Source organism: Apiospora phragmitis, assembly GCF_038363925.1.
Source record: "Apiospora phragmitis strain CBS 135458 chromosome Unknown utg000006l:1.0-5683423.0:1.0-5690449.0, whole genome shotgun sequence".
Lineage (NCBI taxonomy): Eukaryota > Fungi > Ascomycota > Sordariomycetes > Amphisphaeriales > Apiosporaceae > Apiospora > Apiospora phragmitis.
The window spans coordinates 5,592,032-5,609,098 of record NW_027117404.1 but is presented as its reverse complement, the minus strand read 5'-3'; the positions used below and the strand labels follow the sequence as shown (position 1 = coordinate 5,609,098).

The window sequence follows — 17,067 nt, the reverse complement described above, 5'->3', positions numbered from 1 at the left end:
TGCGCATGGACGTACATTACTTCGAGCTTAGGGGAAGTCCTCCAGAAGGAGTATCATGGCGACGAAAACAACTGGCCGGGTGCAAAGCGAAAACAATCATATGCTCATGTTTGTACGCAACCATTTCTTTGACGCGGTTGTGAAGCCGGTGGTACTTGGGCGAATCGCGGCGCAAGAGGTCGCGGTCCGCCCAGAAGGGTGACTCTTCAAAGACGTGGCGGGCGGCGCCGCGGGCGTAGTCAGTTGAGGCGAGAATGGTGGTGGCGGCCTTGGCGAGGCGGTTAATGTAATCCGCCTTGAGGTGCACGGCGTCGATGCGGCCGCGCTGCCACAGCAGGGCCAAGGCGGGGAACATCGACGCGCGACTGATGACGTTATAGCACTTGGCGCCCTTGGCGCCGGCTGGCGCGGTGCCCCAAAGGAGCTCCTCTTCCACCGATGCCTTAGTGGGCTGCGTGCCTTTGCCGTCGAGCTGGTGCTGCGCCAGCCTGGCCTTGAGCTCGCGCTGGAGCCAACTCTGCACGGATGCCGCGAGGGCGCGGAAGGCAGTCCAGGTGTCGCCGTGGTTAGGCATCGGGCGTGGATACGTCTGTACGACGGGTGGGTCGTAGCGGACGATGGCTCTGCCAGAATGGTCGCGGGTCTCGGGGGTTCGGCGGATGATAATCTGTTCCACCAAGCTTTTCCACAGCAGACGGTGGCGCTTCCATCGGGCGAGGACCTCTTTCCTGGTGACGTCATCGATGTCGGGCCCCATTCTCTCGATTATGTACTTCTCGTCCGCCGAGAACTTGCCCCATGTAGCCACGACCGGCTCGTAATGGGTCCAGCCTCCCGCCTTGGCCGTCTCGGTGAAGTGTTCGACGGCCCATCTCCAGGTCCCCGGACCGAGAGCTTGAAGGGAGCCCGACACGAGACAGAGGTAGACGGGGACGGCAACGCGCTCCACTATATCACCAAGAAACTTGAAGAGCGAGAGGTGAGGCCCTTGTATTCGTGTGCTTCGTCCATAACCACGAAGCCGGCTGCGAATTTGTCATGGAAGCGGCCGTCACCTTGGATGAAGCAGCTAGTGAAGTAGCGCTCCAAGCTGCCGCTGTAGTATTGCGTAAGGCGAGAGGGATCCTTGGGGTGAGTCGGGGCGTTGGGCAGCTCGTCCATGTCGCACAAAAAGCGCTTGTTCTCGGGCATCCTGCTCTGGGCCCGGCACCACTCCTCGTGGTTCACCTTGAAGGCCAGGTACCTGGCGGGGCTGGTGGGGCGGAAGTCGATATGGGTCTTAACCTGCGCGATCCAGCCGTCGAGGCGGGGCGGCATAAAGACGACAGTGGGGAGGTCGCAGAGCTTACGGGCAATCTTGGAGGCCCACCCGCCCCGCTCGCAGGGGCACTGCAAATCGCCATACTTGCCTCCTCGACTGGGACACTTGGCGCCCGGTGGATGGTTCCGGGGCAGATGTGCCTCGCAATGGACTGGCACATCGTCGACCATCTCGATTAGGTAGCGTCGGACCGTCAACACCAGCAGCATTATCAGGGTCTTCCCGAGGCCCATCTCGTCCGCCAGCAGCGCCCCGGCCACACCCCGGCGCACCTGCTGCGCAAGGAAAATAAAAGCGCTCATGGCTTGGTAATGGTTCACGGGGGTGAGGAAGCCGGCGACGCGGATCTTGGTGGCAGCGGGGTCGCAACCGAAAAGTTCTCAGGTTCCGACCCAATCCTCTTTGGCCCAGCCGTTGCGGGTCTTGGTGAAGAAGCGCAGCTCCGGTATCTGGTCGTCCGAGTTGGTTTCGTTATCAGAGTCTGACGTATTGGAGTCTAACAGAAACGTTAGCCAAGTTAAAGAGGAAGTATATGGGATTGCCAGTACCATCTTGTGTTAGGTCTATAACATCAGGACAAGAAGAACAGGCGCGCGGGGCGGATGTTTTAGAATAATCTGGAGAAATTCAGTGAAAGAACGCGAGCAGAAAGGCGGCGGACGTACCTGGCAAGGCACTACCGGCCTCGGGACCATGATCGGGCTCTAGGTCTTCGAAACTGAACTCCGAGTCGCTATCCAGATCCTCGCTGTCGACATCACGCTGGGCTGCTCGTGAGGCCTTAGGCTTGCGGCGCCGACTTAGCGACGGGCGCCCGGGCGGACTGACCTGGGCGGCCAGGCGTATCGTCCAAAAGACGAGGGCCCGATCTTCCGCCGAGGGCTTAATAGCGGCGGCAGCTTCGACCAGCTCGACAACTGTGCGCCATTCGTTGGGGGGAGAAAGAAGCTGGCGGCGCAGGCGGTCGATTCGTTGATCAAGTTCTGCCAGCCGTTGTTTGAGATTGCGGGCGGTCTCGGCGCTGGTCTCAGTGTGCAGTTCCGTCCAAATACGGGGCGCGTCGTACTCCAGTTGCCGAGACTTGCGCCGAGCCCAATCGTCTCCGAACCGCTCCACCGCCTGGGAAAGCACGTCTCGCGCCTCGTCGGCAGTGAGATACTGCTGAACACTGTCGTGCTGGCTTTGCGCCTCATCGTCAACAACATCTTCTTGTAGCTCGGCCCACGTCTCCGAGTCGTATTCGTTATCGGATTCGCCAGGTGGAGGGAGGACCGGATCGTGTAGCGGGTGGTTCGGCGGTGTTAGCTGGTCGGGTTTGAGCTTGGATCGGCGAGGTTCGCCTGCGGTGGACAAGAAAGATCGTGTGAGAAAGCGGCTGACTTGACGCTGATGTCCCCTGTAGCCGGGGCCGCAGGTTCGGGTGTTGATGCGGCGATCGCCGCCGTCGACAGCGGGATTTGAGCCGGGAGTCAAAATGTCAATGGCTTGCAGGCCGTCTCTTCGAAACCACAGGCCAGAAGGTGTAGATTGGGGAAGTAGAGGATCAGCTAGCTGGGAGGAGACGACCATGGGCTGCATTCGGCGCCGCTTCGTACTGGGAGCTTGCTGGAAGCCTTGATCGCGTTTGGGACTGGTGGCGAGCTGCTGGGAGGATTCCGTATGCGAGGCGCGCAGCTTGTCGAGAAAGTCGAGCAGAATCATCTTCTGGGGGAAATCCTAGACCCCAAGAGCCGAGAAGAGCATGTTCTGTCGTTCTTGGCTGGTGACTTGAAGCAGCGAGAAGCTACCAATTTTTTGCTTGTGAATGGCGGCCTCGACAGGCGGCCTCGACAGCGTCCGGCAGTTCGCACGCTTTACGAAGCTTCGCCACGACGCGGTCGGGGCCCCATCGTGCCGGGTCTTCCATGGATGCGTATGTCGTGCGAGGCCGGCGCGGCAGACTAGGAAGGGAAGATTCGCGGGCAGGATGGAAGAGGAAATTGCCGGATGCGCGCGCAGATAAAGAGAAGTTAAAAAATTGGAAGACAGTCCGTCAAGATGAAGGTGACCGTTACGCAATCCAAACGGCAGGCTTACGGCTCATATTGCACTCAATTGACGCTAGCGCTAGCGAATCAAATTAATCTCCACACAGCGTAGCGAGTGCCCACACGAGAGGCCAGCCCATCTTGCAACTCCGCTCTCTCGAATTGATTGATTGCGTACGTCATCACAAGTGGCGCTCGTGGGCGACAGGACATCAGTAGCCTAGGTAAGTAATGCACCTCCCTTCATGAAACACGAGCGCTTTAACAGCGCGCCAATTCCAGACTTTAGAATGCTAACCTATCTCATTTGCACTAAACTAAAGAGAGACTGTAGTCCTTACTTATCACACCCGACACCAAGATGTTACGGCTCCCAGAATGTCCACCCGGCATGCGTCTATCCAACTCGCAGCCCGTTCGATACGACGGCTCCTTTCCACCCCGTCCGAATTCTCCGTCAGCGCGACTAGGCTCTGTGAAGTCCCGGACTGCGACGAGAGAGCTGCCAACTGTTGTGACTTCGACATTACATGGGTACACCCAAATGGCATCACACCCGAGGAACAAGTCTAGTGGGCTCTTTCCGTGCTTGAGGACTGGGGGGATGACCTCACTTGCTTTCTGAAACCAGGAGGGAGTCTCGGCGATGCTTTCGAAGCTAATTGCTATCCCGACATCCCATTCCCGAACTAGCTGTCTCGTGCCAAAAATACTTGGGAGGGTCGTTTTGTCATATCCCAGGGCCAAGACCGTACAAATGGTACATTCAATATGGCGAGCACCGTCACCCGCCACGTCGACCGTGCCCTACAATTCAGAAACCGGGTTTGGCAGGAGGCCGTCAACCGTCAACCGTCAACCTGACCTCCCACCACATGTCACAATGAGCCAGATGCACACTCACCTGCTCATAGCACTTGAGAAACAGAACGAAACCATGGAAGCCATTAACGACACCTTGAAATTCGGACAGGTAAAGGGCGTACTTCGCGCGTACGAAATCTACGGCCGCGAGTGGTGGGTTCCCGGCAAGAAGGGCCCCGACGATTACAAGGCTTGGGTTCGCGGACATTACACAGCCGCAGTGGAGGAGAGCGTGGAGATACTGGACTGCCTGCTGCGGCGATGGGAGGCCGGCGTGCAAAGAATCCCACCTACTTATATCACAGAAGCAAATGCTAGCATGTTACGAGGTGGCGCCACGTGTGTCTTCTGTCATCTCCGCGAACTGGACAAGAACCCAGCACTGACGCTGATGAGACCGATCTTTAGAGTCTACGGAAGATGATATGGTGGTGCTATTGCGGTTTCCTCCCTCTTTGTACTATGCTACGTTGTATTCAACCGATCAATATATCACAAGAATCCAAGGTCTTGCCACTCCTATCCTGCCTCTGCTGTTTTCCGTTGGGGTCTCTTTCGCCGGACAATTCCAAGACTCACATACAAGTCTGGGGCTTACATGGATGCCCGGATTTCCTTGGGCTGCATGGCCCGGGTTCTGTGAAATTGAAGGCCAAGTCCTGGGCGATCAGAGGTTTATAGGATGTAGTCGTCAGGATTCAGATTCTGAGGATCGCGTTGAAATCGAAGATCGAACATGAGGGAATTCACATTCCCACAGTTGTCACTGTCCTTCCAGTCCATAATAGGATCAAACCGCACTTTTTCCAAGTCGACCGCCATTACGCGCCCCTGAACCAGAAATAGATTGTCAAGTCTGGCGTCTTCATATGTTATACTGTGTTCGGCAAACACCCGAAAGATTTCGGACAGCTTCGCTTTGAAGTCGACGTCTTCTTCAGGTTTCGTTTCCAGCTTATCAAGCCTATCCCCAAGAACCTCCGATAATACGAGTGCTGGACATCCCTTATATATTCCTTCACCGAAGAAATAAGGGATATGGATGCCTTGGATTGGTCTAAGAAGATCGTACGCTCTCTTCTCGAGTTCGAATTCTGTATCCCAGCCAGCTTTACGCTGCTTTAGATAAACAACCTGAGGTAAAAACCAGGAAGGCCATTGTTCTTTGGCCCAGCGAAAAACAGTAGGTAAATGTCGGCAGAAGAAAAGCGACCAGGTTTGTTGTAGTTCCAAACGGTATACGGTACGCTCGGGGTCGACCTGGTCGGCTGAAAGTGCTTGTATTGTTTCCGAACCAAGAGTGAAATTCTAGAACGCGTCTAAGTTAAATACATTCAGATGAACTGGCCAGAGATGCTTACCATAGCGCCATATGAATCAGTGGGTTCTGAAGGGGTCTGACTGGTACACACTGTGAAGCGGGTGAAGATGGAGAAACAAATATTTCTTCCACTGCGAATTACAGCTCAAACAATAAATAATCAGCACAACAGCGTCCTACCCCACTGTTATCGATTATCTGACCTATTATTGGCTCGCAAGGAAAACCAATCCGATTTATCCCAGTTGGGGTAATTTCTGGTGAGAAATGACATTTCAGATCTGTGCATTTGCAGTGGGATGCTGAAGCACGTTACAACGACGAGAAATATTAGACAACCTTTATAAACAAGTTCTGCTATGTCGACCATTGTACCGGAGCTGTTGAGAGCCCTATGAAGTAAGTAGACTGGTGAAGGTTCTATTGCCCGAATTGCCTCATGTATGATTGCCTCATCAATCCCGTTTACCACAGCGTCCGTGTATCTGGTGTACTACTATCACTATAGTCATCCGTATAATACCAGTAGAAGTAGCCTTGATGGTCATTAAACCTTCGAGTCACGCCAAGAGGGTGAAAGAAAGTAGGCTCGACTCCCGGGCCTGACCAAATAGGCCTCCCTGAAAAATACTGAAAGGTTCGAGTCCATCCACCCCATTCGAGGTCTGCGGCTTGCTGTCCCATAATCCGCATTAGGCCCCTACAGGCCATCCAGTAAAGTGCGTATCGAACAGTACACACATTGACGTCATGAGTTAATCGTGGTAAGACCCATACATCGACTGGACATTGCGCATTCTTGATCTCATCCTGGTTTCTCGCCTGGAATTGGACCAAGAGAAGATGAAGACTGTCATAGATAAAGACCTGAGGGCATTTGTACAGATGCGCGTAACTGGCTCTTAGTTAGTATACGAACTTTAGATTAGATTGACTATACGTACCCCCGAATTTCCTGCCCGAGCTTGTTTGACAATGAAGACATTGTCTCTGCTCGATTCCATTCTCGTGGTTTAATAGTACCAGGTTTCTTCAAGTCTCCAATGATACAAGGAATCTCATGTGATCCTCGACCAAAGGAGAAGAAGCTGTCAATAGTCTTAGATGATGTGGTAGAACTGGGGGGACCAGCCTGACTGCGCTCCTCAAGAAACGGCGCACTTTGAAATGCCAATGCTAAAGGCAGACCGAGGTTCCTATCAAAGTCACGCTGTACCTCTGCTTCCATGACGATTCTCTCGACTTTTGTATTAAGTGAATGGACGGCAGTATTCAGGCGAGGTACGGACGATGGGCATTCATAAGTGGCATCGTAGTTGGCCAGGTCGAGACCTGGTCCAAGAAAGCGATGCACCCCTTGCCACGATGCTGGATGGGACGTATGGTTCGTGATCCTGCCTATATCGTGAGGCCACTGTTTCTCAGTGAGAGATGGTGATGCATGATGGATGAATTGGGCCACTGGTAGGTGCTCTTTCAGAAGAGTATCTATTGATATGGCCATGGTGCCAGATGAGTGACCGAAACGAGAGAGAGCTATTAAAGTGGTTGTCTAGAGTCATGGTTTTTATATCTGCCCATCAAGTCAGCATGTAGTAAGGTCGTTGGGCTTCCCGGAAAGATGGTTTCCTTGGCACTATCGATCCGATATGGCGGGACGCAATCCCTCGCATACATTATACTTTTGGGGGAGGGGGTCGCCGCTACATCATGGTGTATACAATACGATTATGGCGGTGTTCTGGTATGTTCGAAGATTCTCATCTGGCGCCCAAATGGACGATGTTGTCCTACTATGTCCATTATCCGTCCTATTGATTGGTTATGGTTTATATGTCAGTTGCATTAGTATTGGCCTAATGTATAAAACCAAAGTCCCACACGCCTTTTACACAACGGGCTCTAAGTACTCGACTATTAAAGTAGTCCAATGGGTTTCGGGGATAGATACTGCCACAGACACCGCCAACACGTACCGTTAAGGAGACTAATCAGTGCTTAATTACCGCCGTGGTCGACCAGTATGCGGGCTCTTAGATCCATGATGCCGAGCACGAACCTGGTCACCTTATGGGCTGCAGTACTAGTCTAAATGTATTTGTCTACTTGATTTGCGCTGGCAGGGTAGTCCAAACAGTATATCTGACCCTTGACCGACAGAAGTTCATGAACTTCGTCTGCAGTCACTCAAAGTACCAGCTCAGCGAAAATCGCATCCCATGACCCTTGGCTGTGATACTGCCCCTGCTCACTGTTACTGGCCCGCCTCTACCAGCTCCGAGTATAAGGGCTGTGTATAATAACAGCCACTGCTGATCCTCTTTCCATCGGTCATCCCAGTAATACCCAGCCGAGATCTCCTTCTGAGGCGCGTTTGAACCCGTCTAACATGACCCCCTCCTGTATCGCTGAAGCTATACGTATATGCAAGCCATCGTGCCATCGTTGGCCGGCGTCAACACTGGTCCCTGATCCAGAGGCGTCGTCAGAACGATACTGCGGGGCTGAAACAAACCAAGAAATAAGCATCGAGATTCATGTAGAGTGTTGCGGGCTGATGGCCAGCTCTGTCGGCCTTGACACCAACCGCAAGAATTTGCGTATGTATCCGCAAGCCACTCCCAAGTATTGCCTGCCCATGAGCATGCGCAATATCTGCAGAATGCCACAAATAAAAGGCGATCCAGAGGAAGGTGTCACAAGTCCAATTAAAGGGCCTACATCCGATTCTACATAAATAGATCTGTAGTACCATCATGCACTGCAAGCATCTGCGGTTGTGATTTATCGTCGCACTTTCTCTCGTAGGGATAACTCATGCATGATAGCACACTTCGTCACACCGGGCAGAGTGCCTATTTGGACAGCGGGGCACAAGGATTTAGAAATGTTGGGGTGAGTAAAAGATCTCTCACAGCGAATGTCATCGTAGAGATCAAGTGCTTGTAGAGCAAGTGGGGTTGGTCCAGCCTGTATATCTGAACAGCGAACTTATGGTATAAATATACGTATAGTATAAGTTGAGATCACGATGCGTTATTAACACTATTCGCCATGCTGTATGCCATCGTCTCAATACTATCTACACGAGCCTGCTGTGAACATCTACAAGGGAAACTAAACTACATGAACACGGTACTTACGTGTATGATTAATCGAGAAAGTATTCCTAAGCCGTCGATGGCGCCCCCTGTTCCGGGGATGATGAAGGTAACAGAAATACGGATGTGTGATGGTGTGAATGATACTGTAGCCAATATCAAGCATGGCCGCTTTTTCGACCGTGGTACATGGGCCGGCGTTTAAGGGCGAAGAGAGTGATGTTGATGTGCCTGGGCGAAGACGCGGTATGTAGGATAGATAGGAGACGTTCGACCCGCTAGGGGGTACCGTTGAGAGCAACGGAACGAATGCATGCCTTGAATGCAGCTCTTAATCATCCACATGCCCATCTCATTACACGGAACGCAGAGGTCTGAGACGATGATACCACGAGTGACCCTGAACAGACCGAGAGGGGTTGGTTAACTTCGCAAGTACCTATGACCCGTGCACACAAGCAGGACCCTGGTGATGGTGCTGTACTATCAAAAACCAGCCTTCACTGAAGTGATGGCAATATGATTGATTGGCTGCCTTTTATTTACATATATGCAAGGCTATGTACCCTACCGCATGTATCCCGTCCAGCTATAGGCGCATGCAAGCAGACATTGTAATTAGAAGGTAACGTGGGGTAGGGGCCTTGGTTGTGTCTCTACTACTGACATGCAAGCATTCATTCGAAGTCGGAGTGGGATTTTGGTCCCTTCCGAAAGCTGAGGCCGGCTGGCTGGTGTGATGAAAATCACCTTAGCAGGTGCAGCTTCGGGCTGTCAACGGACGTTAGGGCTCATGTTTACCTGCGAAGGGATATATAGCCGTGGGTACAGAGACATATTCGAGACGTGTGTTGCATAACGGGGTATTTTGATAGCCGTTGTTTAGAATGAAAGACTCGTCTACCTTGCAAATGAAGAAAGTACCGAAGATCAAAGTCTTGCTGAAGATTTGTAGAGTTACGGAAGTATTAGGTGCGCTAGGTCTCACGTGCACTTGAGCCGTAGCCAAGTAGTATGTACCTTGACCACACTCACTAACCCGGTGATGGGCCCCACTAAGGGGACCTAATAACATGGTCTGTGCACACTAGCTCCTCTGCTAGCACGAACTTCCCTAACCTGACCGGTCAGCTCCATATGATCTGCTCTTCCTTCTCATCTTTATATGACTTGTCACAACCCCATACAGTGCCATCACCCGGTAACCACTAATAGGATGATACATTTGGAAGGGGCTTTATCAGCCTCCGATGCGATGTAGACAGTGCACCGTTGCGCAGTAAACGCTATTTTTATCTTTCTGATCTACCTACCTACCTCTGACGTACCTACCCTCTGACGTACCTGCCTTCTGACCTACCCTCTGACCTACCTGCCTTCTGACCTACCCCTCTTTCTAATCTACCTACTTTTTTAATTTGTTATCTTATCCATCCATCCTAGTATCTTGAGGTTTAGTTCCCTCTTTCACTTGTTTTCTGAACCATCCTGGAGACCATGGATGCTGCTCCGCAGGTGCAGGGTGAAGTTGATACACCTCCGAACGGCCCGCTTTGGGCTGCCCAAATTATTCTCAACAAGCTCAGGAGCTTCGATCGTCCACCCTCGAACTTCGTGCAGGCATGGAATAAGGTCCTGACAGACAAGACTTTCCTGGACAAAGGCTTTTCAGCCTGGTTTGGATATCTTCTCGTCTCGCGAGCTGCTGAGACTGCATCTCATTTTCCAGGCAAGGCCGATTGTAAACGTGTCGCAAAGCAGCTTGAAGAGAGCGACGAATTTCGACAATTAGTAGCGGAACAAGTGTACCAAATAATCAACCCAGAAGTGGAGGAGAAAGTTGCCAGTCTCCCACAAGAGGCTGTGCGCCTTGCGATGTCGCATGCGCCAAAACGTCGTAACGATCTCTGTGTCTACTTGGTATTGGCCCCTATTGACAAAAGATTTAGGTATAATCGATGACGATGCTCAGCCCACGTGCAGTCCTGCTGGCTCATCCACCGAGCACGCGACTTCAAGCGAGAAACGTACGGATGCTGCCATTCTTCCCAATACATTCCTAGCAGCCCGGCATATCCTATACAACGCATCGCTTCGGGACGCTACCGATCTTTTCCCTCCATTCATCTCGAGCGCGATTCGAAGAACGCCTCATCCAGCTAACCCAGATGTCTTGGTAGCTGCCATTACAATGTCGTTTCCCGCCACCAACTCGGACACGTTCGAATGCCAGTTGTCAATAGAGATTACAGAGAACAAGATTGAACGCATAGCCAGAGAAATATTCGAAGTCGATTTAGAGACTACAGCTGGACTTCGATACGTCTGCCTTCCTGGGGTGGTAAAATTCTGCCAAATCACTCTCTCACACTTCAAGGGTGCCGTTACGATACGATAACAAAACTGTTTGGAGACTTGGTGAAGAAGGCGTTCGAATCGAGTCTCGAGTATCAAAAGGAGCTCAAATACGTGCAGCATTGTACGCGATGCGTGTCGATGGTGATCTCGCACCATGCTGATGCGAGCGCTCATCTCTTTGTACCTCTGGGTCTTGAGGCAGGCTCAAAGATCAGGGATAAACTGTACAAATAGATCTGGCGAAGTTCTGATCCCACCTGGCTAAAACTTTACCTTTCCGTTCGTACCGCCAACATACAGCGACACACCCCAGGGTACTTTCCCACTCCCATCACAGACATCATGTTTGGTCGTTGGTGGTTCGGTTCTTCCCGGCCTCGTAGACCCATATGAAACATTTTCGCCAATGTATTGTTTGGTTGGCTCCCTCAATCCACCTCGCCGCCGTCGAGGCATCGTCGAAATTCACTTCTTCGTCTAGCTTCTCGACTTGGAAAGACTAGAGGGAAGGAGGTTAAACAAAGACGTGGCTATGGTTACAGGGATCGTGAAAACATACCATGAGGTGTCAGCGCTCTCGAAGATAGTGTATCAATAGTTGTTTCCAATGTGAGTCTGTACTGAAGACTTGGAAAAGTCGATTCCAGATGCTCGTAAGAGGTACAGCAGAATACAGGACTGTAGGAGATAGCGTGTTGAGAAATGCTCGTCAACATAGCTAGATGACGGAAACAGCATTTCTTGTTGCTCTGTTCAGGCGTGGAGGGGCAATTTGTGCCTGATCTCTCTGCCCCTCCTACTTCCATTCAGTAAGGGTAAGTAAGGTAATTACGTAATAAAGTTTGCGCCTAAGCATGCTTTTCGACAAGGTGGATACCCATTAAAGAGGAGCTTCGGTTTTGCGTTTTGCCAAGGAAAAGTTGCGGTACGCCAGCTGACAACTGCAAGGAAGGTCAGAACTGCCTGCAAGGAAGGTCAGAACTGCCTGATTGTTTGGGTAGAAGCTAGCCTGCATGACTCCTTACAATGATAGTCGTGCACCAGTCTGGCTCCTGCTGAGCTCCCAGAACTGGCCAGCTTCTGGCGAAGTAGGTCAGCTAGCCGCTCGCCTTCTGTGGCCTTGCATGTTTGTGAATAGGCCTGTAGCTTTGCCTATCAATATCTCTAGGTCACAATGCCCATCCACGAACAGAATGGCTAACCTGCCCTACCTAGACAGCAATAACTTGCGGGTTGAATAGCATAATCGTACATTATCTTACACCCTGGTCCACGGCAAGGTGTGGCCCCTGACCGTGACGCTGCCCCTACCCACTCTACCAGCTCCGGTAGGGGGACAGTGTGCAACAACAGTCGATGCTGAACTTCTTCCCTGAGGCTATTCCAATAAGATCTAGCCGAGATATTCTTTCCTGAACCGCGTTCGAATCCGTCCAGCACGACCCCTGCTCAAAGTGCTGGCCCTTTACATATATGCAAGCCATCGTATCATCGTTGGTCAGCATTAACAGTGATCCCTGGTCTAGAGGCATCGTCAGATCGACAAGACGAAGCAAGAAACAAGTCGAGGTCCTATGCAAAGTATTGGAAGCAACCGCATAAATCTGCGTATGTATCCGCAAACCACTCCCGCATATGACCTGCTCCAGTCCATAAATGTATTATGCATGGGATCATTCTTTGTAGTCTGGGCAGTCAAGAACAGACCGGAGAAGCTCCCGGTCAAGACATCTCCGACTACGTTGCAATGGGAATTCTCACCTTGTCATGCCGCTTTCTCGTACAAGCCTAGAAAACAAACAAGACCGCATGACCATCGAATTGGAATCCAAACCTTATCCCTCGTCTGGGGAACCCATCGAGACCCCTGACCAGGACGGTACCCCTTTATGTGGCCTATGCTCGAGGTGACTTGCTCTAAGCCGTACCTTGACCCCGTCCTTTTCGGTCATTGTGATTGCTCAAGGATGCTTCGGCCACGATCCCGGATGCGTACATCATGCTCCCCGAGGATCCTCACATGCAGTTGATTCCAACTAGTGGCTCACGTCGATCAGTTTAAGATACCCCATCGACCAGGCGAGTGGACGTCACAAATGAACCAGTGCCAATACACAGTCCTCATCTGTAGGGAATAGTACATAATGTATAGGGTTCTTCATTCGATCCACCTCGGAAGGCTATAATTATAGAAAATATGATCTCTATTTCGATTAGCTAGCTGCCTTGGAAATTTCCATGTCCGTCGAACATCGACTATATCTATAACAATGGACGCAAGGTAATAAGGATATAGCTTAGGATACTAGTTAATTATTTTTGGGGCGTAAATATCTTCAACGGTAAATTGAGAGTTCACTTAAAAGTTTTCAGTGTAGTATTAATAAAATCCGGTAATACAAAATTTTTATACATACTAATCGATATAGAAGTGAATTGTATCACGTCGGCACGCAGCCCTCCTAGCCGACTTACAGGGGCCCTATAGACTTGACGCGCGGGTGACGTTTGCTTTCCCGACTAATAAACGGGAGCCGTGCAAGCCATTATTAGATTAAAGGCCGATCATGGTGTGAACTGATCCGACGCTGGCAAGCACTGCTTATTCCCTCCTTTGTCATGTGCAGATAATGTTCACTAACCAGACCCCTGCTACACGTCCATCTTACTTGATACGATATGCAAGTTATCTGCGGCCTCTGGGCTTTTCTAATTCCAGGAAAGAATGCCCTAGGCAAAGCCACCTTACCTAGCCAACGGGATGTTGCAGAATGCAACCTCTACGAAGAGTCTAGCCAGCCAATACAAATGCTTTAAAACGGATGAAGAGCGTGATCGACAGGTGCATTTCCACAGACATCGATCTACATAGCAGCTTATCCTATTTCGATTCAGTTATACTCTTATAGCTTGGCAGCGCAGGTCGCATGGCTTATAAATTTTGCTATACAAACATAGCAGGCCAGTCAGGTCGGGAAGCCTAGGTCTAGCCAACATATAAGGTCACTTGCTCTGGCTCGGCACCCGTGTGAAAGACGGTGCCTACCCATGGTCCTCGCTCCAGAAGCTTTTATCCCGATCTGAACTCTGCATACATATCTTGAATATGTGTCACGGACACCCATACTATCATGCATGTCACCATACTTCGGTCAAATGGCTATTCTGCCTGGAGGCGAATTTCAAAATCGAAACGGGTGATACGACGATTTGTAAAAATCCCATCTACTCACAACTGCAGTATCAACCTGCCGAATGTCCACTTCAGAATTGCCGGTTCAAACAGTTACGAGGAAACCATTGGACATGTTGTAAATGCGGGCATCAAGACAATAAGAAAGGCTGGTGTGTTGGGAGGATCGATAACACTTGGGGCAGCTGGACACCAGAAGGCCTGGAGCCTCGGACCTGGCAGACGTGTGGTCATGGATTCTGCACCAGGTGCAATCTAGAGGTTTTACGACAGACCGCTACAACGAGTAAATATTTACCTATATCTATACCGTTTCTCAACTTATAATATTACTAATAAGAATCATAAATAATACAGCATCCGGAGAGAAATAATCCATCAAGATATTGGTTTTACAGAAAACTTATAGTTGCAAGTTGAAGTTGATCGATAAAGTAGAGCCACCACGGAAAGGGTACATAAATGACTAGGATACCTCTAATCAAAAACGAGCCACTAGCTATCTTGACGGGGTAGTTGCTCTCGGTACTTAGCATACGATAGGCAATATCAACTCCATTACTGAGTGCGAAGTTGGAGGGTCAGTTCGGGTGAATAGCCCAAATAATAATGGTTAGGGCATGATGGCGGTTGGATGATCATTTGGGGCACCGTCATGACGATAGTGGCAAACCGTCTCATCTGTGATATCTAGGTACTTTCATGTACGTCGGCCCTGACTTGCAGGGACTGTAAGCGAACCATGCTAGCGTCTTAGTCCTCGCTTCCGCCTCCGTCACATTCGACTAAAGTGATATCTGTAGGGGTGTTCCTATATCCACACTTCCTCCTTGACTCCCCTGGGTACTGACCGCGCAAAGTGATCTTGTCTCAGATGGTTTGCGGTGGCATTGACGCCACTGTGCTGAGGTGTAGGCAGGGGTTTCGCCTCTTTTTCTTGATGGCAAGAACTTGCTCGCAGATATAATGCACGTCTTCTGCAGGTCATCTCCAGATTGCCTCGCTCGACCCCGTCCAATCTGACCATATCTTTGTCCTTTCCACAATGGCGCCCCTTGATGAATGGAACGTGCCGCTAGCTGTTTCGATACTTATTTTGGTTGCCACCCTTCTTTCTACTATCGTAGACATTTGTGTCACGTTAGCACCGAGACGAGAGAGGTCTTCGAGAGACAGAGTATTTTTTGATCTCTTATATTATGGCGAGGCCCTGCTCAATGCTATCACCAGCATCGTCCTTTTTCCCCTTGGACATCAACGGAATGCTTACTGGCTGGTGCTTTTGCCGGGTTTATGGCATAGTGTCAGTGTTGCGGTACGTCGTTTAGGAGCTAGTTCTGTACATACATACTGATTTAGGTAGCGGCGATTGTGCTTCGGAATACTCAACGTGGAACGGAACCAGACGGGGTTTTGTACTAACTCTAATCAACATATCATCCCCCTAGCCCTCCCAGGTATCGCGAGCGTTGCGACTGCGGGCCTTTTCGCTGCAGTTGGGGTGCTTCGGTCGTTCGAGCTTCTGAGTAAGCTTGTGATTCTACTCCTTTGCACATTCAGTGGGACTTGGTGTCTCTGGGAGAACTGGTCGTACGCATTCAGCACCGAATGTCGAGCCTGGTGTCGCGCCGTTGTCTTCTTACAACTGCTTTGCTTGCTGTCTTGGGCAGCTTGGCCCGCAAGCTGGGAACTGATGCTTTTTGTAAGACGGCCCCCGCATGCGTGGCCATGGTCATACCTAACCCTGCAGATTGTCTACATACTTCATTATTTTCTCGCGTTGACAACCTACCGGATCGCGGCGAACGACGTTGAATGGGCGGTTGTTCGGTTGAGACTATGGCGCACCGTCGCGGCCAGCCGCGGGTCCCACGAAAGCGTACATTCGTTGAGTGATGTAACAGAAGCCAGGTCGGAGCAAGGAGTACAGACACTCATAGGCCAGTCCGAACCACTCGAAGTCTACATCAGTGTTATCGGTTCTAAAGAGTTTGAACTGAGTGCACTCCGGTGTTTGACTGACAAACACCCATCAGTAAGCTGTCCATTCGCCTGCGTCATATCATTATCTCATTACTGTTAGCAACTCTCGGATATCGGCCAGAGACACTGGATCTATTCAGAAGACCTGGAATGCGTTCTTGTGATTGCAAAGGGCGGTAATCACCAAACTAAAGAGACAGATATTCGAATCTGCGCGAGTGGCGAGGGGTATTATTTTCAGATTATCCCAGACAAGGAAAATATCCCGAAGTTTAAGGAGTCTGGGAAAGTCTGGAATACCCTAGAATATATCCAGGAACGATTAAGGGCATGTTGAGGCTCATTGAGTTTTCTTGTATCAGCTTCTTCGTAGGCTTTTCGCAATAGCAACTGAAGTCTGTAAAACAGATTGTGGAAGGTGGCTCTTGTACATAGTTATCTCTTTTATCATCATAGAGGTTATTTCCCGAACACAATCTCCCAAGATAGGAAGTGCACTGCATCAACGGGCCCACCCATTGTCATCGTCAGAGACCAGGCCGAGTGCATCGATACACCCCACACCAAGTCCCGACATAACGCCTTATACGAGAATAGCCAATCAGCTTACACCATTCTTCTCTCGCCAATAAGGTTCGGGATGGGAGGCTCGGGAGAATGTAACAGGTCAGGTTCTGCGAGAAATATTCGACCTTCAATGCCAGATTTGTTACGACGACCAAGAGACCCTGAAAATAACACCATGTGGTAAGTCGATCAACACCCTAATATCTTCGAACGAAATGTTGATAGCCCCCTGCTGGCCATACGTTTTGCGAATTACGTATTAAAGAATGGTTCGAGGAGTTCCACCTTTTCCACATCTGCCAATCTTGCTTCAACATATGCTGCCTGGATCA

General features: G+C 50.6%; 5 protein-coding genes across 5 annotated transcripts; 2 read left to right on the top strand and 3 right to left on the bottom strand.

Annotated features, from left to right (window-relative positions):
* Positions 1-16: 16 nt before the first annotated feature.
* PG994_006940 (uncharacterized protein) lies at positions 17-1,623 on the bottom strand (the record flags this gene model as incomplete). Its single annotated transcript, XM_066858349.1, has 2 exons — positions 17-964; positions 1,015-1,623. 2 exons carry the CDS (start codon positions 1,621-1,623, stop codon positions 17-19), a joined length of 1,557 nt encoding a protein of 518 aa, XP_066717618.1.
* Positions 1,624-1,701: 78 nt separating this feature from the next.
* On the bottom strand, positions 1,702-3,022 carry PG994_006939 (snf2 family atp-dependent chromatin-remodeling factor snf21 protein; the record flags this gene model as incomplete). The annotated part of the gene is made up of 3 exons (XM_066858348.1): positions 1,702-1,817; positions 1,870-1,938; positions 1,987-3,022. 3 exons carry the CDS (start codon positions 3,020-3,022, stop codon positions 1,702-1,704), a joined length of 1,221 nt encoding a protein of 406 aa, XP_066717617.1.
* A 1,097-nt stretch (positions 3,023-4,119) lies between these two features.
* On the top strand, positions 4,120-4,636 carry PG994_006938 (uncharacterized protein; the record flags this gene model as incomplete). Its single annotated transcript, XM_066858347.1, has 2 exons — positions 4,120-4,195; positions 4,263-4,636. 2 exons carry the CDS (start codon positions 4,120-4,122, stop codon positions 4,634-4,636), a joined length of 450 nt encoding a protein of 149 aa, XP_066717616.1.
* Positions 4,637-4,887: 251 nt separating this feature from the next.
* PG994_006937 (Protein kinase-like domain) lies at positions 4,888-7,037 on the bottom strand (the record flags this gene model as incomplete). The annotated part of the gene is made up of 4 exons (XM_066858346.1): positions 4,888-5,520; positions 5,574-5,613; positions 6,165-6,428; positions 6,478-7,037. 4 exons carry the CDS (start codon positions 7,035-7,037, stop codon positions 4,888-4,890), a joined length of 1,497 nt encoding a protein of 498 aa, XP_066717615.1.
* A 3,094-nt stretch (positions 7,038-10,131) lies between these two features.
* On the top strand, positions 10,132-11,032 carry PG994_006936 (uncharacterized protein; the record flags this gene model as incomplete). Its single annotated transcript, XM_066858345.1, has 2 exons — positions 10,132-10,554; positions 10,607-11,032. 2 exons carry the CDS (start codon positions 10,132-10,134, stop codon positions 11,030-11,032), a joined length of 849 nt encoding a protein of 282 aa, XP_066717614.1.
* Between the last annotated feature and the right edge of the window lie 6,035 nt (positions 11,033-17,067).